The sequence below is a fragment of the Lonchura striata genome, chromosome 32 (assembly GCF_050655825.1).
Source record: "Lonchura striata isolate lonStrDom1 chromosome 32, ASM5065582v1, whole genome shotgun sequence".
Lineage (NCBI taxonomy): Eukaryota > Metazoa > Chordata > Aves > Passeriformes > Estrildidae > Lonchura > Lonchura striata.
The window spans coordinates 3,351,841-3,370,302 of NC_140734.1; the positions used below are offsets into that span (position 1 = coordinate 3,351,841).

The following is an 18,462-nucleotide window of genomic DNA, read 5'->3' on the forward strand; positions in this document are numbered from 1 at the left end:
AAGTCCATCATCTTCAGCTGCCAGTAGCCAAGTTGAGGAAGAGGTTGTCATCCTTGATGTCGTCCTCGCTGTCTCCAGCAGCAGCCCCACTTGGTACAGCTTCTCCAGGGGCTCCTTCTCCTTCTCTGGGGGTCAGACCAGGCTGTCAGGGCTCTGCCCAGGGCCCCAGCTGTCAGGCAACTGGGACAAGCAAAACCACCTTGGATGGCAGCCACAAGTGCTGGGCAGAGCAGCTCAGCTCCAGCACAAGGGCTGCATGTTCCCACCCAACAACCCCAGTGCATTGATACAAGCAGGGAAAAAAGTCTGTGTTTCCTTGATTCTGATTGCCAGAGCATGTGTGGAGCTGTAACTTACCAGGGCCCTGCAGCAAAGTGTGCATGAGGCTCTCTCCCTTCATCTATGACAGGTGAATATCCTGTATCCATGGTTCACAGAACAGGTCTTCTAAGGAAGGTCTGTCCAAGAAGTGCATGGATAAACACCACCTGATAAGATCTTGGCACTCTGGGCAGAGAAACCAGAAACCACCGGTCAGATAGAGAAGGCTCCTGTCTGCTTTGCCCCACTCTTCCCATGCCCAGGCCATGCTGCTTTTGTGCTCCCAGCTGGGCCTAAACTTTCCCATCAATTCCCTGTTGTGGAGGAGAGCAGGAGAGCAGGACATGTGCCACCTCCTCAGCGGCTGCCAGAGCGAGATGCTCACGAGCCCGCTGCTGTCTCCCAGCACTGGTATTCCCCCGTGGCCAGAGATGAGGATCCACCTGGAGAGAGCCGCTGTGGCAGCGAGAGCTGATGGTCCCAGCTGATCTTCCGGCCCCTCCTGAAAGGGTGCTGCCCGCAGACCATCTGGTGCAGCAGGATGCCCAGGGACCAGATCGTTGCTGCCTCGCCATGGTACCAGCCCAAGTGGGTCCATTCTGGGGGGCTGTATGACAGTGTTCCTGTGGAATACAGATGGAGTTCATCAGGGGGATGCTGCTGCTTCCAGAGCCTGGCCCCAGCATCCCTGGGCGTGCAGGGGCTGCCCCAGTGGCACACGGGGCGACTGCTGCACTCTCGCCAGCACCTGGGATTGTGTACAAACTCAGGGCTGGACAAGAAGCCACTGGTGTTGGAAAAGGGCAGCAGAAGCCCCAGCAAGGCCTGACCATGACATGAAAAGCAAAAACCCACTCAGGGCTGGGTCCTTATCCTCCCTGCCTGCAGTGCCCCAAAAATATTATGAAGCCAATATTTTATGTTTTCATAAAATATTATGAAAACAAGGTGAGTGAAGCAGTCCAAGCCCTTCCCCTCGCCTGCACACCAAACTGGCTGGTGCACTGGTCCTGGCCCCCTCCTCTGCTACCCCCACCCACGGGTGCTTTTGTCAGGCTGGCTGCTGCTGCTCCAACCCCAGCCCCAGGCAGAGTGGTGGGCGAAGGCCGCCAGCAGGGCTGGAAGATGCCTCCCCACCCAGCCCCGCTCAAAAGCAACTCAGGTAAAGACTCAGTACCCTGACTGGCAGCAAAAGGGATAATCCTCGCTGCCACACCTAGCTTGGCCTGTGAGATGTTGGGCCATGAGATGGTGGGACCGGGAGCACACCCCTGCCCGGGCTCACCTGCAAAGTCAGTGTAGGCTGTGTCTTGCAGGTAGGTGCCACAGCCAAAGTCGATCAATTTTGCCTGGCCAGTGGCCAGGTCAACCAGGATGTTCTCTGGTTTGATGTCACGGTGCAGGACCCCGCGGCTGGCGCAGTGCCGCACGGCCTCCAGCACCTGGCGGAACAGCTCCCGTGCCACCTCTTCACACAGGAACCTCCGTGCCCGAATGAAATGCAGGAGGTCCTGAGACCGCTCCGGCCGCTCCAGCACCATCACGATGCTGTTGGGGAGCTCAAACCACTCCAGCAGCTGGACCACACCAGGGAAGCCGGTGGACACCTTGTCCAGCAGGACGATCTCCAGGGGTGCGCTGGTGCCGTCGGGCTGCGGGAGGACCACGGTGCCACCAGTGGGACTGATGTCGTGCCAGGGCAGGGGAACCCCTCAGCCAGCCCGGGATGCTCTGCGCCCTGCGCTGGCCCCACGCCCGCTCCCCATCGAGGCGTCCTGGTGGCTTCCCCCATGCCGGGCCTCGCCTCATCCCCGCCCGGCACGGCCCGGCTGTTCCCGCTGGCCCCGCTCACTCACCAGCTCGCCCCAGCGCCGGACGCGGTTCCGTGGCACCCTTTTGATGGCCACCTGCAAGCCAAAGGCAGCAGCGGGCTGAGCTCGCCGCCCGCCCTGCCGAGCCCCATCCTCCTGCTTCCTTCTCCTCCTCCTCCGCCTCGTCTTCCTCCTCCTCCTTCCCTTCCTCCTCCATCCTCATCCTCCTCCCTCCTCCTCCTCCATGCCCGCCGCCGGCCCCGCCGCTCACCGGGGCGCCGTCCGAGAGCCGCGTGGCTGCGAACACTCTGCCGAAGCCGCCGCGCCCCAGCAGCGAACCCACTCGGTACCGCTCCTGCAGGGCCTCCTGCGCCTTCCCTGCGGGCGGGACGCGGCTGTCAGCGCTCGGCCCGGGGCCAGGAGCGGCCCCCGAGCGCCCCCCGAGCGCCTCGGGCCGGCCATCCCCAGGCCTTCGGTCTCGGCAACGGGACACGGGAGGCTCGGGGCCGGCGGCCGCGCTGCCGAGCGGCGGAGCTCGGGCCGGGGAAGCCGCAGCGGGGGCGGCGGGAGCGGCCGTGCCGCGTGTGTCCTCCGCGGGGCCCGGGAGGCGCCGGCGCCGGGGCCGGACCCTGCGGCGGGGCCGGGGCCGGGCTCGGGCCAGGCGGAGCCAAAGGGCGGCGATGCCGGCCCAGCCCCAGGCACTGATGCCCGCCCGGCAGCGCCACCGCCAGCACGGCCAGAGCCGGGCGGAGGCGAGACCGCGGCGGGGCGGGCGGGGCCGGGGACGGGGCAGCCCCGCCCGGGGCCGGGGGCGGGCCGGGGGCATGGCCCGGCCCGGCATGGGGAGAAGGAGGCGGGGAGAGGAGAGGGACACCGGCTAAGGACACCGAGGGGAAGGTGTCCGACAGCGGGGGAGGGAGAAGAGAAAGAGAAACAAGAGAAAAACTGCTTTTGCTGCTGCCGCCGCCGCCGCTGCTGCCTCTGCAACTGAAGCACCGAGGCCGTTTGTCCGCGTGTCCGTTCCCCGCTCGCCCCACGAGCCCCACGGCCGAGCCCCGCGCGCCCCGGGGACAGCCCCTTCGTCTGTCCAGACACGGGAACTTTGCAGTGTGGAGCCCAGATCCAGAGTCCTGACTCCTGCACACTGGCAGAGGAATCCCCTCTGCTGTGTCGCTGCTGTGCATTGTCCTTGCTGAGGCTCAAACACCCTTGGGGCACATTCCCTTGCTGTAGGATTCCTACCTGACCCAAGCACTGCACTGATGTCTCCAGCGTTGCTTTCCAGTAAAAACAGGGGAAGGCAAACTGCGTGTAGCTCATGCTATTTTACATTGCTAAGTGGCCCATCTTAGAGGTGAGATCCATTTGGAATTCATGGCATGGAGAAGTCGTGCAACATGGAAAAGGAGAGCATAGAAATAAAGAGGAAAACATCTTAGATACTTTCTTTCATTTTCATTTCACTTCTGCAAAGCTGTTCCACTTCTCCAGGAATCTTCTCCTGTCTGCTCTTGACAAGAACCTCTCATGGAGAACAAGGTCGAGCTTCTGTCCCAAGATTTGCCACCTGCTGCAGCTTCTCTTGGCTTTCCACACTGGAATATGTGTGCAGCACGACTTTTGCAGCAAAGCAGGCCAAATATTTTGATAACTTTACATGTCCTTTCTTTTCCTGGGGGGCTGGGGAGTTGTGCCACTGGTGAAGTGGCACAATTGTGACTGTCCTGGTTTAGGGCAAATTTTGTGAGGAAACCTCCAAAAGGAGTCCGTCTACAAATCAAGTTCAAGCGGCCCCTCTCCCTACTTTTTCAGGAGAAGACTTCCCTGGAGAAAAGTGAAAAAAAACCAGTTTATTTAACAAGTAAAGTGTTCACAAGCATGAATAATATGAAATAAACCCCCTCAGAGTTCTGAAGAGATGGCAATTAAGAAAGTCCTTTTTGTGGGTTGTAGTTGGCTCACTCAGTCTCTTCTCAGTCCCTCTGGCACTGGAATGCAGGGTCCCAGACCTCGGTGGGCCACAGGTCTGAGCTGCTGGTGTTTTTCTGGGTTTTCAGTCCAGAGAAGGTTTAAACAGTTCCAAGAAAAAGGAAAGTCTGTGATGGTTATTAAATTGTTCAAATGTTCGACTCCTGTTTGTTGGCAAGAAACCTTTCTGTGCCTCTGAGTGTCACCATCCCTGAGCCCAAAGGACACAAACCTGATGAGTTGTGGTTCCCACTGCAGGGGCACTTGGACCTTGGCTCTGCACAGGAGAGCTCTTCATCCACTTTCTCTCTTTTCCTCCCTCTGGGCATGGAGGGAGCTCCTGACTTCAGCCTGTGACTCGTGTGTGGAAAGAGCAAATCTGGGCAGAATCGGGGCAGGGAGGGTTTGGGGGGACCTTTGCCGCGCCACAACATATGGTTAACGTAACTCCACAGACCTTGGGATCTGTGCTGGGCATAGAAAGTGTTTTCCATTGCTCTGAGACTGGCTACTGTGCAAAGTGGATTTAATAGCCAGCAGAGGAATGACTTCTGCATTTGATGGAGCTGTGCCTTCCCTTGGCTTTGTTGGCTGACAAGAAATGAACATCCCTCTGTGTCTCAGGCAGCTCTTACTCCAAGGAAAGCAGGTGGGAGTTGGAGCCAAGGAGCTGAAACCTGCAGGTGCAGCCTGGGCTGGAGGGAGCTCAGATTTGCACAAGGCTGCTCTGAGTGCCAGGGCTTGGATGGGGGAAATGGTGGGGTGGGGGTAGGGACAGAGTCTGATGGATTGTCAGCCATCAATGGTCTTGATTTTCATATCTATTCCAACTGCATGAGGAGGTACTTGGATTCAGTGTCAAGTGGAGATTGCACATATTCTTTTATGTGGAGTAAAAAAGTGAAACGGGACCTAACAAATCTTTTCTGTGTCTTTGTAAAAATAAAGCATTCACTTTGAATACACTACTAAAGCCTGCCTAATTAATCACAAAAGATTTGAAAACTTAAATCAAATTATTCCCAGGGGCTTGACTTGTTCAAGTATTCTGAATTTTAGTGAGCTGTGGGGCACTATTTCTCCAGTGAATCTAACTCAGAGTACACAAATAATTGTAATTCCTTTTAAATGTCATCTTGAGAGAGTTGCTTGGGGGATGAGGGTCAGGGCTTGTGTGTCCTGCTTGGCACAGCCCAGGCAGGGCTTTCACAGCCCCATGCCACACTCCCAGCTGGAGCCGCTGGTGCCTCTGAGTTCTGCTGCCCCAGCCCCAGGGAGGACTTGGGGTCATTTGGTCACTCAGGAGCTGGGCTGGGAGCTCCAGAGGTGGCTGTGGAGCATTGCCTGTGCTGTGGCAGGGACTGGCAGACACTGCTGGGCTGGGATAGAGGCTCTGGGGGGACTGGGGTTCCAGGGCCGGGCAAGGCTGGACCTGCCCCTTCCTCCCTCATACACAAAATGTTTCCAGCCAACAATCTCCTCCAGTCTGTCACACCAGGCAATGTTGGAGGTGAAATCCCAATTCTGGAAATGGGCACCTGGATGAGAAGGAGAGTTCTGTTCCATAGGAAGGAAAGCACAGAGCCCCAGTGTTTGGAAGGCGGATGAGAGCCTCACAAAGCCAAGGTCAGCCAGACTTGTCAGGAATGGCAGGTTTTGTCTGCAGGAAGCTTCTGGATATAGGGAATTTTGGAGACAGAATCCCAATTTTGGCCATGGGCACCTGGAGAAGCAGGACAGTTCTTTCCCATAGGAAGGAAAGCATGGAGCCTTCCCCAGTGTTTTGAGGACAGATGAGAGGTGACCCTCATGAAACCACTGCCAAACAGATTTGTCCTGGCAATATTCCTATGGGAACAATCCCTGGATAAAAGGACATTTGGATGTAAAATCCCAATTCTGGCCATGGGCACTTGGAGGAGAAGGACAGTTCTTTTCCATTGGAAGGAAAGCAGGGAGCCCCAGTGTTTCCTGTCCCAGTGAGCCCCAGTAGCAGAGGAGAAGAGACCTTTAACATGCCAAGGTCAGCTGGACCAGTCAGGCAGTCCACGGGAGGGCAAACCAGCCAGATGTGTTCCATGTTCCTTTGTTTCCATGGGGCCCCACAGTGTCAGAATTGCTCCTTGATTGCAAGAAGACCTACAGTATCACAATGGACCCTTGGTTCAATGGGGTCCCACAGTGTTACAATAGCCCCTGGGTTCCATGAGACCTCCTAGTTTCACAATGGTTCCAACGATTCCATGAGGCCATGGAGTGTCCCAATGGTCTCCATGGTTCCCCAGGCCCCACAATGACACATGAGTCCTCTGATCCATGAGGCCTACAATGTCACAATGGACCTTTGGACCATGGGGGTTTGCAGTGTCACAATGGTCTCCTTTGGCTCCACAGTGTCACAATGGACCACTGATGACACGAGGCCCCACAGTGTCACAATGGTCCTCTTGGTTCTGTGGGGACCCCAGGGTCACAATGGTCTCACTGGTTCCATGAGGCCTCACAAGAGTCACAATGCTTTGCTGATTCCATTGGGCATCATAGTATCCCAATGGTCTCCATGATCCAATGAGGCCCCCAAGTGTCACAATGGTGTCCATTGTTCCATGGTGCCCCACAGTGTCGCAATGGTCCCTTGATCTCACAGGCCCCACAGTGTCACAATGGTCCCTTGATCTCACAGGCCCCACAGTGTCACGATGGTCCCTTGATCTCACAGGCCCCACAGTGTCACAATGGCTCCTTGTTTCCATGGTTCCTGTCCTGGTGCATTCCCTCCTCCCCTTCTCAGGCCGCCCTGCCAGCTGAGAAATGCTCACTGGGCCTCGGCCTTGGCCAACAGCCCCTGGGCTCAGCTCCTCTGGAGCTCATCACAAACACGCTCTGCTCCAGGCACTGCTGCTGCCCAGCCAGCTCCTGGCTGCTTTAGGAGCAGCCCTGGGAACTGTTTGTTTCCCCTCAGTGGCACAACATCCCTGTTCTCACCCTGCCAAAGAAAGCTGCTGATGCCAAGTGTGGCCAGGATGAAACATGGCTGGGACTGCAGCCCCTCTCTTGGGGCCCTACAAACAGCGCTCCAAAAGGAGCCCTTGGAGCTCTCCTGGGCCAGCGACTCCCTCTGAGTGGGGCCTCTCCAAGCCGGGAACTCTCCCGTTTGCTGAATTCGGGGATCCCGAAACAACGAGGGAGCCTGGGCCGATCCCCCCACTCCTCCAGGCTCAACCCTTCCCTGCAGGGGAGATGCCAAAGCATCCTCAAGGAGCATTTCCCTGCCCTCAGGGGAATTTCTCACAGGTGCCTTGCACTGACTCTCTGTGTCTGTGTGCACACAGGAGTGCCTGTGCTGGGGAATGTGGCAGAAATGCTGCTCTCTGAGGGCTCTGAGTGCCCTGGATAGCTGAGCCAGTCAGGCCTGTAAGTGAGGTCAAGTCATGCAGCCTAAGCTAAGTTAAATGCTGCTAAGAGTTGTTTTTTGCTATAAGTTATAAGCTGAACTAAATAGTGTTAAATGATATTCCTCTGTTAAATTGAAAAGTCGTAGGTTATAAGTTAGGTTAAATACTGTTAATCTCTGTTCTTTTGCTAAATTTTGAAGTTGAAGGTAGAAGTTAAGGTTAAGGTATAAGTTAAGTCCTGTTAAATTTTACCTCTGTTCAGCTTTTGGCCCATATTCCCTTTATCCTTGCCCTCACTGTCTTATGTGTCCCTATGCCACACATAGGGACAGTTCTCTGATCATTTCTGGTTTGATTACCTGGATTTTGTTTGGATTTGTGGTTGATTTGTTTCCTAGAGGTGCCTGAAGTGTTCAGTCAGGAGCAGAGTGACTCTTGCCAAGGAACTTTGTGGTGTTGTCGCTTAATATTAAATCTGGTTTTTGCTGCTCCCTTGCTGGGGACTTTTCAGCGCTCTCAAGCCCTCGTTGGTAACAGGTTGAAGGAGCCCTGGCCCAGGCTCTGGCCCTGGGGTACACAAGGACACTGCCAGGGGGTCCGTGTCCCCCCGTCCCACCCCCCACAGCCCCAGCCCTTGTCCCTGTGTTGGGCTCTAGGGTCGATCTCGTGGAACATCCTCTGGGGGAGGCTGCGGTGACAGGGTCGGGGGGACCCGGGGGGACAGGGGACCCCCCTGTGCATGAGCAGTGTTGGACTTCCCTGGGGGAAACTGGGGCAGAGTGACCTCCTCAGTGAAATCACACAGCCCCTGGGATGTCACAGAGCCCCTGTGATGTCCCACAGCCCCTGGGATGTCACACAGCCCCTGTGATGTCACACAGCCCACTCTGAGATGTAACAGGCCACCTGGGATTTCATACAGCTGCTCTGTGATGTCACAGCCTGCTCTTTGAGGTCCCAGTCTGCTCTGTGATGTCACAAAATCTGCCCTGTGATGTCACAGCCCAACCTGGGATGTCACAGTCACCCTTTAATGTCACAGCCTGCTCTGTGATTTCACGGTCAGCTCTGTGATGGCACAACCCACTCTCTATTGTCTCAGCCTTCTCTGTGACATCACACAGCTGCTCTGTGATGTCACAGAGCCCTTATCTATGATGGCAGAGTCTTCTATGTAGCCTCACAGCCCATTCTGTGATGACACACAGCCAGCCTGAAATGTCATAGACAGCTTTGTGACATCACAACCTCTTCTGTGATGTCAAACCTCCTCTGTGATATCACAGCCTGCTCTGTGATGTCAGAACTCACTTATCATGTCACACAGCACCTCTATGGCCTCACAGACCCATCCTGTGATGTCACAACACTTTCAGTGATGTAACACAGCCACCCCATAATGTCACAGCACACTCTGTGACCTCACAGCCTGCTCTGTGATGTCCTACAGGCATCGTGTGATGTCACAGCCTGCTCTGTGATGTCACATAATCACAGAAACACAGAATTACTGGGTTGGAAGAGACCTTTAAGGTCATCAAGTCCAACCCATGCCCTAACACCACCTCAGCTAAACCATGGCACTGAGTGCCACATCCAGTCTTTTTTTAAACATATCCAAGGATGCTGACTCCACCACCTCCCTGGACAGACAATTCCAGTACTTTATCACCCTTTCCATAAAAAACATTTTTCCTAATATCCAATCTAAATTTCCCTTGGTGCAGCATAAGACTGTGTCCTCTGGTTCTGTCAGCTGCTGTGAGGAGAAAGAGACCAACCCCCACCTGACTGCAACCACTTTTCAGACAGTGTAGACAGTGATAAGGTCACCTCTGAGCCTCCTCCAGGCTAAACAACCCCAGCTCCTTCTGTTGTCCCTCACAGGACTTATATTCCAAGCACCTCACCAGCCTTGCTGCCCTTCTCTGGATACGCTCCAGGTCCTCCATGACCTTCCCAAACTGGGTGGCCCAGAACTGGACACAGCACTTGAGGTGCTGCCCAACCAGTGCAAGTACAGGGGAAGAATCACTGCCCTGCTCCTGCTGGGCACACCATTCCTGATCCAGGCCAAGAGCCATTGGCCTTCTGGGCCACCAGGGCACACTGCTGGCCCATGTTCAACCGGCTTTAGACCAGTGCCCCCAGGTCCATTTCTGCCTGGGCACTGACCAGCCACACCATCCCCAGCCTGTAATGTTGCAGGGGGTGTTTGTGGTCAAAATGCAGGGATGGGCACTTGGATTTACCAAGCTTCATCTTATTGGACTCTGCCCATCCCTCCAACCCTTCCAGGCCTCCCTGCAGAGCCCTCCTACCTTCCAACAGATGGACACACGCTCCCAGCTTAGTGTCATCTGCAGATTTACTAATGAAAGGCTCAATCCCCTCATCCATGTGGTCAATAAAAACATTGAACAGAGCTGGCCCAGCGCAGAGCCCTGAGGGACACCACTGGTGACTGTCCCCAGCTGGATGCAGCACCGCTCACCACCACTCTCTGGGCCGGCCATGCAGCCAGTTCTGAGCCCAGCACAGAGTGCTCCTGTCCCAGCCGTGGGCTGCAGCTTTTCCAGGAGTGTGCTGTGGGAGACAGTGACAAAGGCCTTGCTGGAGTCCAAATAGACACATCCACAGCCTGTCCCACATCCACCAGGAGGGTCACCTGGTCATGAAAGGAGACCAGGTTGGTCAAACACGACATACTCCTCCTAAACCCCTGCTGGCTGGGTCTGACACCCTGGCCATCCTGTAAGTGCTGTGTGGTGACACTCAGTGTAAACTGCTCCATGACCTTACCGGGTACTGAGGTCAGGCTGACTGGCCTGTAATTACCAGGATCCTCCTTCCCACCCTTGCTGTGAATGGGCATCACATTGGGCAGCTTCCACTCATCTGGAACCTCCCCAGTGAGCCAGGACTGCTGGAAAATGATGGAGAGCAGCTTGGCAAGCTCATCTGCCAGCTCCCTCATCACCCTGGGGTGGATCCCATCTGGTCCCATGGATTTATGAACATCCAAGCAGCTCAGCAGTTCTCTGACTGCCTCCCCCTGGATAACAGTGGCCCACTCTGCTCCCTGACACCATCTACCAGCCCAGGAGGACAGTTGTCCTGAAGGCAAATCGTCTTCTCACTAAAGACTGAGGCAAAGATGGCGTTAAGCACCTCTGCCTTCTCTCCATCTGCAGTTATTAAATTCCCTTCCACATCTAATAAATAACAAAGGTTGACCTTACCCTTCCTTTTACCATTAATATATTCATAAAAACATTTTTTATTAGCCTTTACTGAAGTTGCCATTTTAAGGTCAAACTGAGCTTCGGCCTCCCTAATTTCTTTCCTACATGCCCTAGCAGACCCATTAAACACTTCCTGAGGGACCTGACCCTCCTTCCAAAGATGATACATCCTCTTTTTATTCCTGAGTTCCTCCAAAACCTCCTTCACCATCCAGGCTAGACGTTTGCCTCGTCGACTCATCTTTCAGCACACAGGGACAGTCTGTTCCTGTGCCCTTGATATCTCTATTTTGAAACATGCCCACATTTCCTGAACTCCTCTGTTTTTAAGGGCTGCTTCCCAAGGAACTGTCTGAATAAGTCTCCTAAATAGGCCAAAGTCTGCCCCCTGGAAATCCAATGTAAAAGTCTTATTAGTGTTCCTCCTGACTTCACCAAATATTGAGAATTTCCAACCACCACATCTCTCACCATCCAATCCCTATTTGCAAACATCAGAAATAACACAGATCTCCCCTTGTAGGCTCACCCACCTGCTGTGACAAAAAATTGTCTTCCATCAACCCTAAAAATTTCCTGGACTGCCTCTTTTCAGCTCTATTAAGTTTCCAGCAGATGTCCACCAGGTTGAAATCACCAAAAGAACAAGTGCTGATGATCCAGAAACATTCTCTAGTTGCTTACAGAATGAGTTTTCCACATCTTCTTCCTGGGTGGGTGGACGATAACACACTCCCAGTAGGATGTCAGCCTTGTTGGCCTTTCCCCTAATTCTCACCCATAGACATTCAATTTCATCATCATTAGGTTCAACACCCATAGCAACAAAACCCTCCCTAATATAAAGGGCCACTGCTCCACCTCCTCTCCCTTTCCTGTCTCTCCTGAAGAGCTTGCAGCCATCTAATGCAGCACTCCAGCCACGTGAGCCATCCCTCCCTGTTTCTGTGATGGCAATTCCATCACAGCTCTGCTGTTGCACCATGGCCTCCAGCTCTTCTTGTTTGTGACCCATGCTGTGTGCACCTCAGCTGGGCTGCTGATTTCATCCCTCACTCAGGCTTACCACCCTTGGGCCTGCTTTCAGACAAACCAGCTACATCTCCCTCCCCCTTCAGACCTAGTTTAAAGCCCTCTCAACAAGTTCTGCCAATTCATGAGCTAAAATTCTTCTGCCCTTACCAGAAAGATGGAGCCCATCTGGTTCCAGCAGGCCAGGTGCTGTAAAAGTCACCCCCTGATTAAAGAATCTGAAATTTTGCCAATGACACCAACCTGTGGGCCACTTGTTGATAATGTGAGCTCTCCTATTGCTTTCACCATTTTTCTCAGACTCAAAAGGGACTGAGGAAAAGAATGTCTGTGCCCCTGTCCTATTAACCACCTGACCCAATGCCCTAAAGTCCCTTTTAATTGCCCTGACACTCCTCTTTTCAATCTCATCACTGCCAGCCTGGGGTATCAGCAGTGGGTAATAATCAGAGGGCTGAATTAGCCCAGGCAGTCTCTCAGGGATATCCCGCACCCGGGCCCCAGGGAGGCAGCAGACCTCTCTGTGGGATGGCTCTGGTTGACATATGGGGCCCTCTGTTCCCCTCAGAAGGGAGTCACCTACCGTGATTGCCCTTCTTTCCTTTTTGATGTTAGAGATTGTCCTGGTTTAGGGCAATTTTGGGAGAAAACCTTCAGAAGGAGCCCCCGGAAAGCAAATCCCCACGGTCCCTCCTCCCTGACCTGGTTCGGGAAGACTGTCCTCAGAGACAAGTGAATAAAACCTGTTTATTTAACAAGCAAAACACTCCCCAGCACAAAAGAAAAAATAAAAACAACAACAAAAAAAAAAACAACATCAAATGACAAAAACTCTTTCACCACTCTGAAGAGATGACAAATTCAGAAAGTCCACTCCTGGGAGTGGTTGCCCAGCTCTCAGTGTCTGGAGCTGGGCTGCCTGCTGCAGATCACAAAATGCAGACTCTCGGTGTTTCCTAGGTCCCAGTCTGGAGCAGGAAAGAATGATGTTCAGGAAAGGGAAAGGAAAAAAACAGTCTAAAGAAAAATTTGCAGTGCTTAGCTAAACTAACTAATAAGCAAAAGCAAAGGCAAAAGCAAAAGCAGGAGCAAGAGCAGGAGCAAGAGCAAGCAAGCAACAAAGCAAGCAAGCAAAGCAAGCAAGCCCTCACCTCTCCTAGACAACAGACCATGGGGGGAGGTGAGCCGGCTGATAACAAGACAAAACAAACCTTCACTTTCAGAGTCAGTTCTGAAAGCACAGAACATAATATCAAACATAAACAGAACACACGACTGGGGATACAAGCACCTTGATGTCACCCTAGGACAGAGCTGGTGATCTGTCTCACAGATGAATCATAATTGGGAGGCTCACTGGGCAGATAATTTTCTTCTAAACCATCTGGCTGACTCTCCAGATCCAGGGGATCATACCTAATCTGAAGTGGCACCTGGCTTGGCACAGGGGGTTGGGAGGAATTTTTATGATTGCCTCCTCGAGTAGGTACCCACTCCCACTCCCATCATTGACCAGGTGTCCTTGTAAAGCCTGACAGTGGGAGGCATGGGAGACAGCAGGAACCAAGGAGAGCATTGCTGCCCTGCCAGACCTCATGGAACCAAGGATCCACAGTGACACTGCAGGGCCTTGGGGGACCACGGTGACATTGTGACACTGCAGGGCCGAAGGATCCGAGGGACTTTGTGACACCAAGGGGTCCCATGGAACCAAAGGGACATTGGGACACTGAGAAGCCTCATGGAATCATGGAGACCATTGGGACACTCTGGGGCCTCATGGAACTGTGGTGACACCAAGTTGGCTGGGAGTGTTGATCTGCTGGAGGGTAGGAGGGACAGGGACCTGGACAGACTGGATCCAGGGCCCAAATCCAACAAGGTGAGGTTTAACAAGTCCAAGTGCTGGGTCCTGCACTTTGGCCACAACAAACCTGCAGCGCTACAGGCTGGGGACAGAGTGGCTGGACAGCAGCCAGGCAGAAAGGGACCTGCAGGGACAGAGGGACAGCAGGCTGGCCATGAGCCAGCAGAGTGCCCAGGTGGCCAAGAAGGCCAATGGCTCCTGGCCTGGATCAGGAATGGTGTGGCCAGCAGGAGCAAGGCAGTGATTCTTCCCCTGTGCTGGGCACTGGTTGAGCAGCACCTCAAGTGCTGTGTCCAGTTCCAGAGGCCTGGAAGCCAAGGCGCCTCCAGCTTTGGCTGCTGCCGGGCCGTGCAAGGGCAGGGCCTGGGGGAAGAGCTGCTGCCACACAGCCCCGCCGAGGGCTGAGCCCGGCTGAGCCCAGCACAGCAATCACCTCCTGTGCCTGTGTCCGTGCCTGGCATCGCCTTCCTTCCTGCAGCAGGGGCTGGCACCGATGAGCGACTGCTTCCTTCAGGAAATGCTGCTTTCCACAGAACAGGGACAGTGAGAACATACCTGCAGGAGGCTCCAAGGGCTTCACAACTTTATGCAGCCAAGCGAATGGAGAAGGCTTCGCAGCAACCTCATCTAGACTGGAGCACAGATGAGAACATTTTCTATGGTGTGCTGGGATCCCCCTCTGCCTCAGGGAACCGGGCACTGCAAGGCAGCTGGGAAAGGCCGTGGGAGCCAGATGAGAATGGACATGGCCAAAGCTGCACAGGGGCCTGGGGAGCTCTGGGCTGTGGCTCCTGGTGTCACCTGTGGCTCCTGGACACTCTCACATTCTATCCCTGCCTTGTGCAACATCCCTGGAGGGGAGGCTGGAGCAGCCCAGGGCCCTGGGGGATCTCTCACTGCCACAGCTGAAACTCTTTCAAAAGCACTGGGGAAAACTGCAGCAGGCAGTGCCACAACTATCCCTCTGGCCCTCTGGCTCTCCTGCTTTTGTCACTCCCATCCTACATTCTTCCATCTCTCCATCCCACTTTCCTCTGGGATAAATCCCCAGCCAAAGGGCTCATACCCAGGCCCTCTCAGGACACACTGGAGCCTTGCTCTCCCCCTCTGAATATCCCCCACCATGGGCACCCCGTGCAGTCACTCCCAGGTTTCGGGATGTGTCTCCCATAGAGGGACCCCAGCAGGACTGCTCAGTACCCTGAGTGCCCTGAGCATAACAATTCCTCTGGGCTGTGCCAGCCTTGTCCGGGCTGTGCCCGCACTGCCAAGCAGCAGAGAAGGCAGCTCAAGGCTCAGCAGGGCTCAGGCCCAGAGGCACAGCAATTACCTCCTGTGACTGTGCCTGGCAGCACCTCCCTTCCTGCAGCAGAGGCTGCCAATGAACCACTGCTTCCTCTGGGAAGCTCAGCCTTCAGCACAGCCTCTCCTTCCATCTCTGGGGAAAGGAAAAGGGACAGCTGGATCAGGTGGGGCTGTTCCCCATTGGGAAGGTGGCATCTTCAGGAGGCAGTGAATGTCAAAGTAATGGTTAAGAATTAGGAAATCTCTAAAAACTATTTGGGTGGCCATGGCTCATAGTTCTCCAAACAGGTGCCCTTTCTGATCAACCCAGAGAACGGGAAATTGCAGGGTATCTCATCCCCTTGGTGCCATTTGGGCTCCCTTTCAGGTGATAGAAAATGCCTTCCTGCAGAGGCTGGGGAGAAGCTGCAGCCAGACCAGGCTGGGAAACAGCCCTGCAGGCCGTGAGAGCAGCACTGGGGCAGCGAGGCTGCCATGGATCCCTTCCCACTGTGCCAGGCAGGGCCTGTCCAGATGTGCAGAAAACGTCCCTGGCTGCTGAGTCCCAGGGGAAGCCTGAGGGAAATGCACCCACCACGGCATCTCTCCAGATCACTCAGGATTTGTTCCAGATGTTTGGATTTTTCCAGGGACTTACTCCCTCCTGTAGGTTTGTTCTTTCTTCTCAGGGGACTTTAAGAGAAATATTTCTATTTTCCAGGAATGGATCCCACAAAACCAGAGCTCAGCCTGTGGGGTGAGCAAGGACACATTACTCACCCCTGCAATGGGAGCTGGACTTGTTTGCAGCATCCAGCCATGGAGTAGTAAAAATCCTCCCTGCAGCCCCACCTGTAATGACCAAGAGCACAAAGCAGGGAGAAATTGATAGATTTTAATTAAGACTGAAAGTAGCTGGATTGGGCTTTGTTGACTTTTTTTTTCTTTTTTTAATCACATAGAGGTGATCAGCAACTAAAGCTACTTGACCTTTGCCAAATACAGAGGACAAGGAAACAATCTCTGTAGTTTTTAATACCTAGCTATGCATTCCATTTTCAAACTAGTCACTATCATGTTATTGCACAAGTTTCTGTATAGCTTTAATGTCATCCCTATGGTCTGTACTCAGGAGTCAAGAAGTTTGCTGAAAAAGATTTTGCCACGTCCCTGCCCCAGACCCCTGTCCTCAGCCCCGGCTAGCTCTGCTGCGGGGTGAGTAGGGCGAGTGGAAGCACCCTCCGCTGTACCCGGCAGGGCTTTGGAGAGTGCTTTGTGGGTCCTGAGGTCGCTGCTGATTCCCCCGGCGAGGAAATGAGGAGAGGCACTTGTTGGGGGCATGTTTATGGAGGTCCTGGGGATCCAACAGCATTGGAGGGGGCCAGCCAACAAGTGCAACTCGGGGGTGCTGGCAACATGTTCCATAGGGAGAGGGAGGGGGCCGATCAGCCAGTGGGGAACAGACAGGAGTGACTCTTGTGGGGATTGACATCTGGGGGATCCAGTGAGGGAAAGACAGGGGAGGGGTCCCAGGACCTCATCCAATCACTCGGTGCCCTGGATGGAAGTTTCCAGAGGTAGGGGAAGGGGCACCGACTGACAGACAAGGCACTTGGGAGAGGGCAGGGAACTGACTCGGCACCTTCCAGGGAAACCGACACTTGGGGAAAGGCGGGAAAACTCAGGGAGAAACCAATACAGTATGGGGGTACACTGGAACAAACCATGACAGAATAAAGATGTAATAAAACATATAAAACCGCAACTCCACAAGATTTCCAATGAAATTGTGTTCAGAAGAGAGCATGGAGCAGCGGGGGGTGTTCTGGAGCTCTCCTCTTTGTAGTTTTCATTCTTCCTGGGACCTCAGACTGGTGACTTCATGGCTGCTGCTGATTTCCTTTCCCTTTTTTAGATGCAAATGGTGAAAGTATCTTTGACCTGCCTTGCTGGACATTGTGAAGAGAACAGTCATCTACTGCAAGTGGAAGTGTCACAGGTGGAGCAGGGTTCTGTGAGTGCTGTGTGAGTATCAAATCAGACCTGGTCACACCTGGTCAGAGCTGCCAGAACAATTGGTCCACGCTGCCCTTCCCTGCTCTGCCTGTTCCACACTATTTCATGCCAGAGTAATGGAACTGCTGTTAAGTGTGTCACTCAAGCCAGGACAGCAGAACCAGCAGAAGCCAGCCCCGGAATTAATAGGACTCTGCAGAGGAGCCCCAGACTGTTCATCAGTCTGCCTGCAGAACTGGCTCCAACTCTGAACTCTTGTAACACACACTCTGAAGAAAACATCCTTCTAATATTTCTTATAGGCACTTCTGACTGAGACACTGCATCTGCTTGTGCAGGTAAGAATCCAAAAGTTCTTGCTTCAGGAAAAACCCTGTGGTGGTGCACATCCAGCATATGCTATCAGCACATCCTGACTGCACATGCAGTAGAAGAAGCAGCAGCATTGTACAGGTGGGTTTGTTTAGCTGAGCTCCCCTACACTTTAAACAGAGTGCTAACCACAACTATAGTTAATGGCACACCGGTGCCATACCTTGCTCCTTAAAGCCTCCCTGTAACTCAACTTTGCAAAAACAAGTTAATGCCGAGGCTGAACGAGCAACTGCGGTCTCGGTCCGTCAGTGGAGGGGTGACAAACACTGACTTTCCGAGAGCAGCATCTCTCCTGCAGCACTCGGGCCCGGCCGAGCCGCCCCCGGGAGGCCGGTGCAGAAGCCGGCCCGGACTCACCTGCAGCGCCAGGCACCGCGCCCCGCTGCTCTGCAGGGCGGCGCGCATGTGCTCCAGCAGCTCCCGCAGGTGCCGTTCTCCTCCCGCAGCCTGGCCATGCGCTCCTCGGCCGCTCCAGCGCCACCATCTCCTCGCAGCGCTCTCGGCAGCGGGGCCCCGGCGGCCGCCGCTCGGCGCTGCCCGCGGCTCCGCGGCCGGCGGGGTCGGCGCGGCGGCGGCGGCGGCGGCGGGGGCTGCGCAGGCGGATCTGGGTCTCGATGTGCTCGCTCTCCCGGCCCGGCGGCACACTCCTCGGGCTCCGCCGCCTCCTCCAGCCCCAGCACCCGGCACAGCGTGCGGCAGTCCTCGCCGGGGATGCGGCCCGCCCCGGCGCGGCCCAGGCGCTGCAAGATCTCCTGCAGGTAGCGGTCCAGGCCGGGGGCCAGCACGGCGATCTCGTTCTCCACGCCGCGCTCCAGCCCGTAGTGGGAGGCGAGGGCGCTGACCAGCCACTGCGTGCGCCGGGCCGGCCGCCCGTAGGGGTCCCAGCCCTCCGGCGGCTCCATCGCGCCCGCCCGGCCCGCGGCGCTGCCCGAGCATCCCGAGCGCCCGCCCGGCCGAGCGCTCGGCCCCGGCCCGCGGCGGGGCGGGACGGGCGGGGCGGGGCCGCCGCCGCTCCAGCGCCGCTCGCCGAGCAGCGTCCGCCTTTGTCCAGCACCAAAAGGGATTCCGGCAAAGTGGCCCGGTGCCGCCCTGCTCCGTCTGGCTGCCGAGCCTGCGCCCCAGGTGCGTCTCTCATTTCTTAACTCCTT

At 55.1% G+C, this 18,462-nt stretch overlaps 1 protein-coding gene across 1 annotated transcript; it reads right to left on the bottom strand.

Moving 5' to 3' along the window:
- Window positions 1-400: 400 nt before the first annotated feature.
- LOC146764621 (serine/threonine-protein kinase pim-1-like) lies at window positions 401-18,216 on the bottom strand. Its single transcript, XM_085564062.1, has 7 exons — window positions 17,672-18,216; window positions 16,174-16,277; window positions 2,404-2,510; window positions 2,178-2,228; window positions 1,607-1,973; window positions 765-944; window positions 401-507 (listed from the first exon to the last, which is right to left on the bottom strand). Exons 1-7 carry the CDS (start codon window positions 18,214-18,216, stop codon window positions 401-403), a joined length of 1,461 nt encoding a protein of 486 aa, XP_085420188.1.
- Between the last annotated feature and the right edge of the window lie 246 nt (window positions 18,217-18,462).

Bases quoted from the DNA above. Each gene is read 5' to 3' on its own strand.
- LOC146764621 (XM_085564062.1), bottom strand. From the start codon at position 18,216: ATGGAGCCGCCGGAGGGCTGGGACCCCTACGGGCGGCCGGCCCGGCGC. The intron at 2,511-16,173 runs GTACAGCGGAGG...TCCCGCCCGCAG, and splicing joins ACTCTCCAAAGCCCTGCCGG to GGAAGGCGCAGGAGGCCCTG. The intron at 2,229-2,403 runs GTGAGCGGCGGG...TTTGGCTTGCAG, and splicing joins GGCTCTCGGACGGCGCCCCG to GTGGCCATCAAAAGGGTGCC.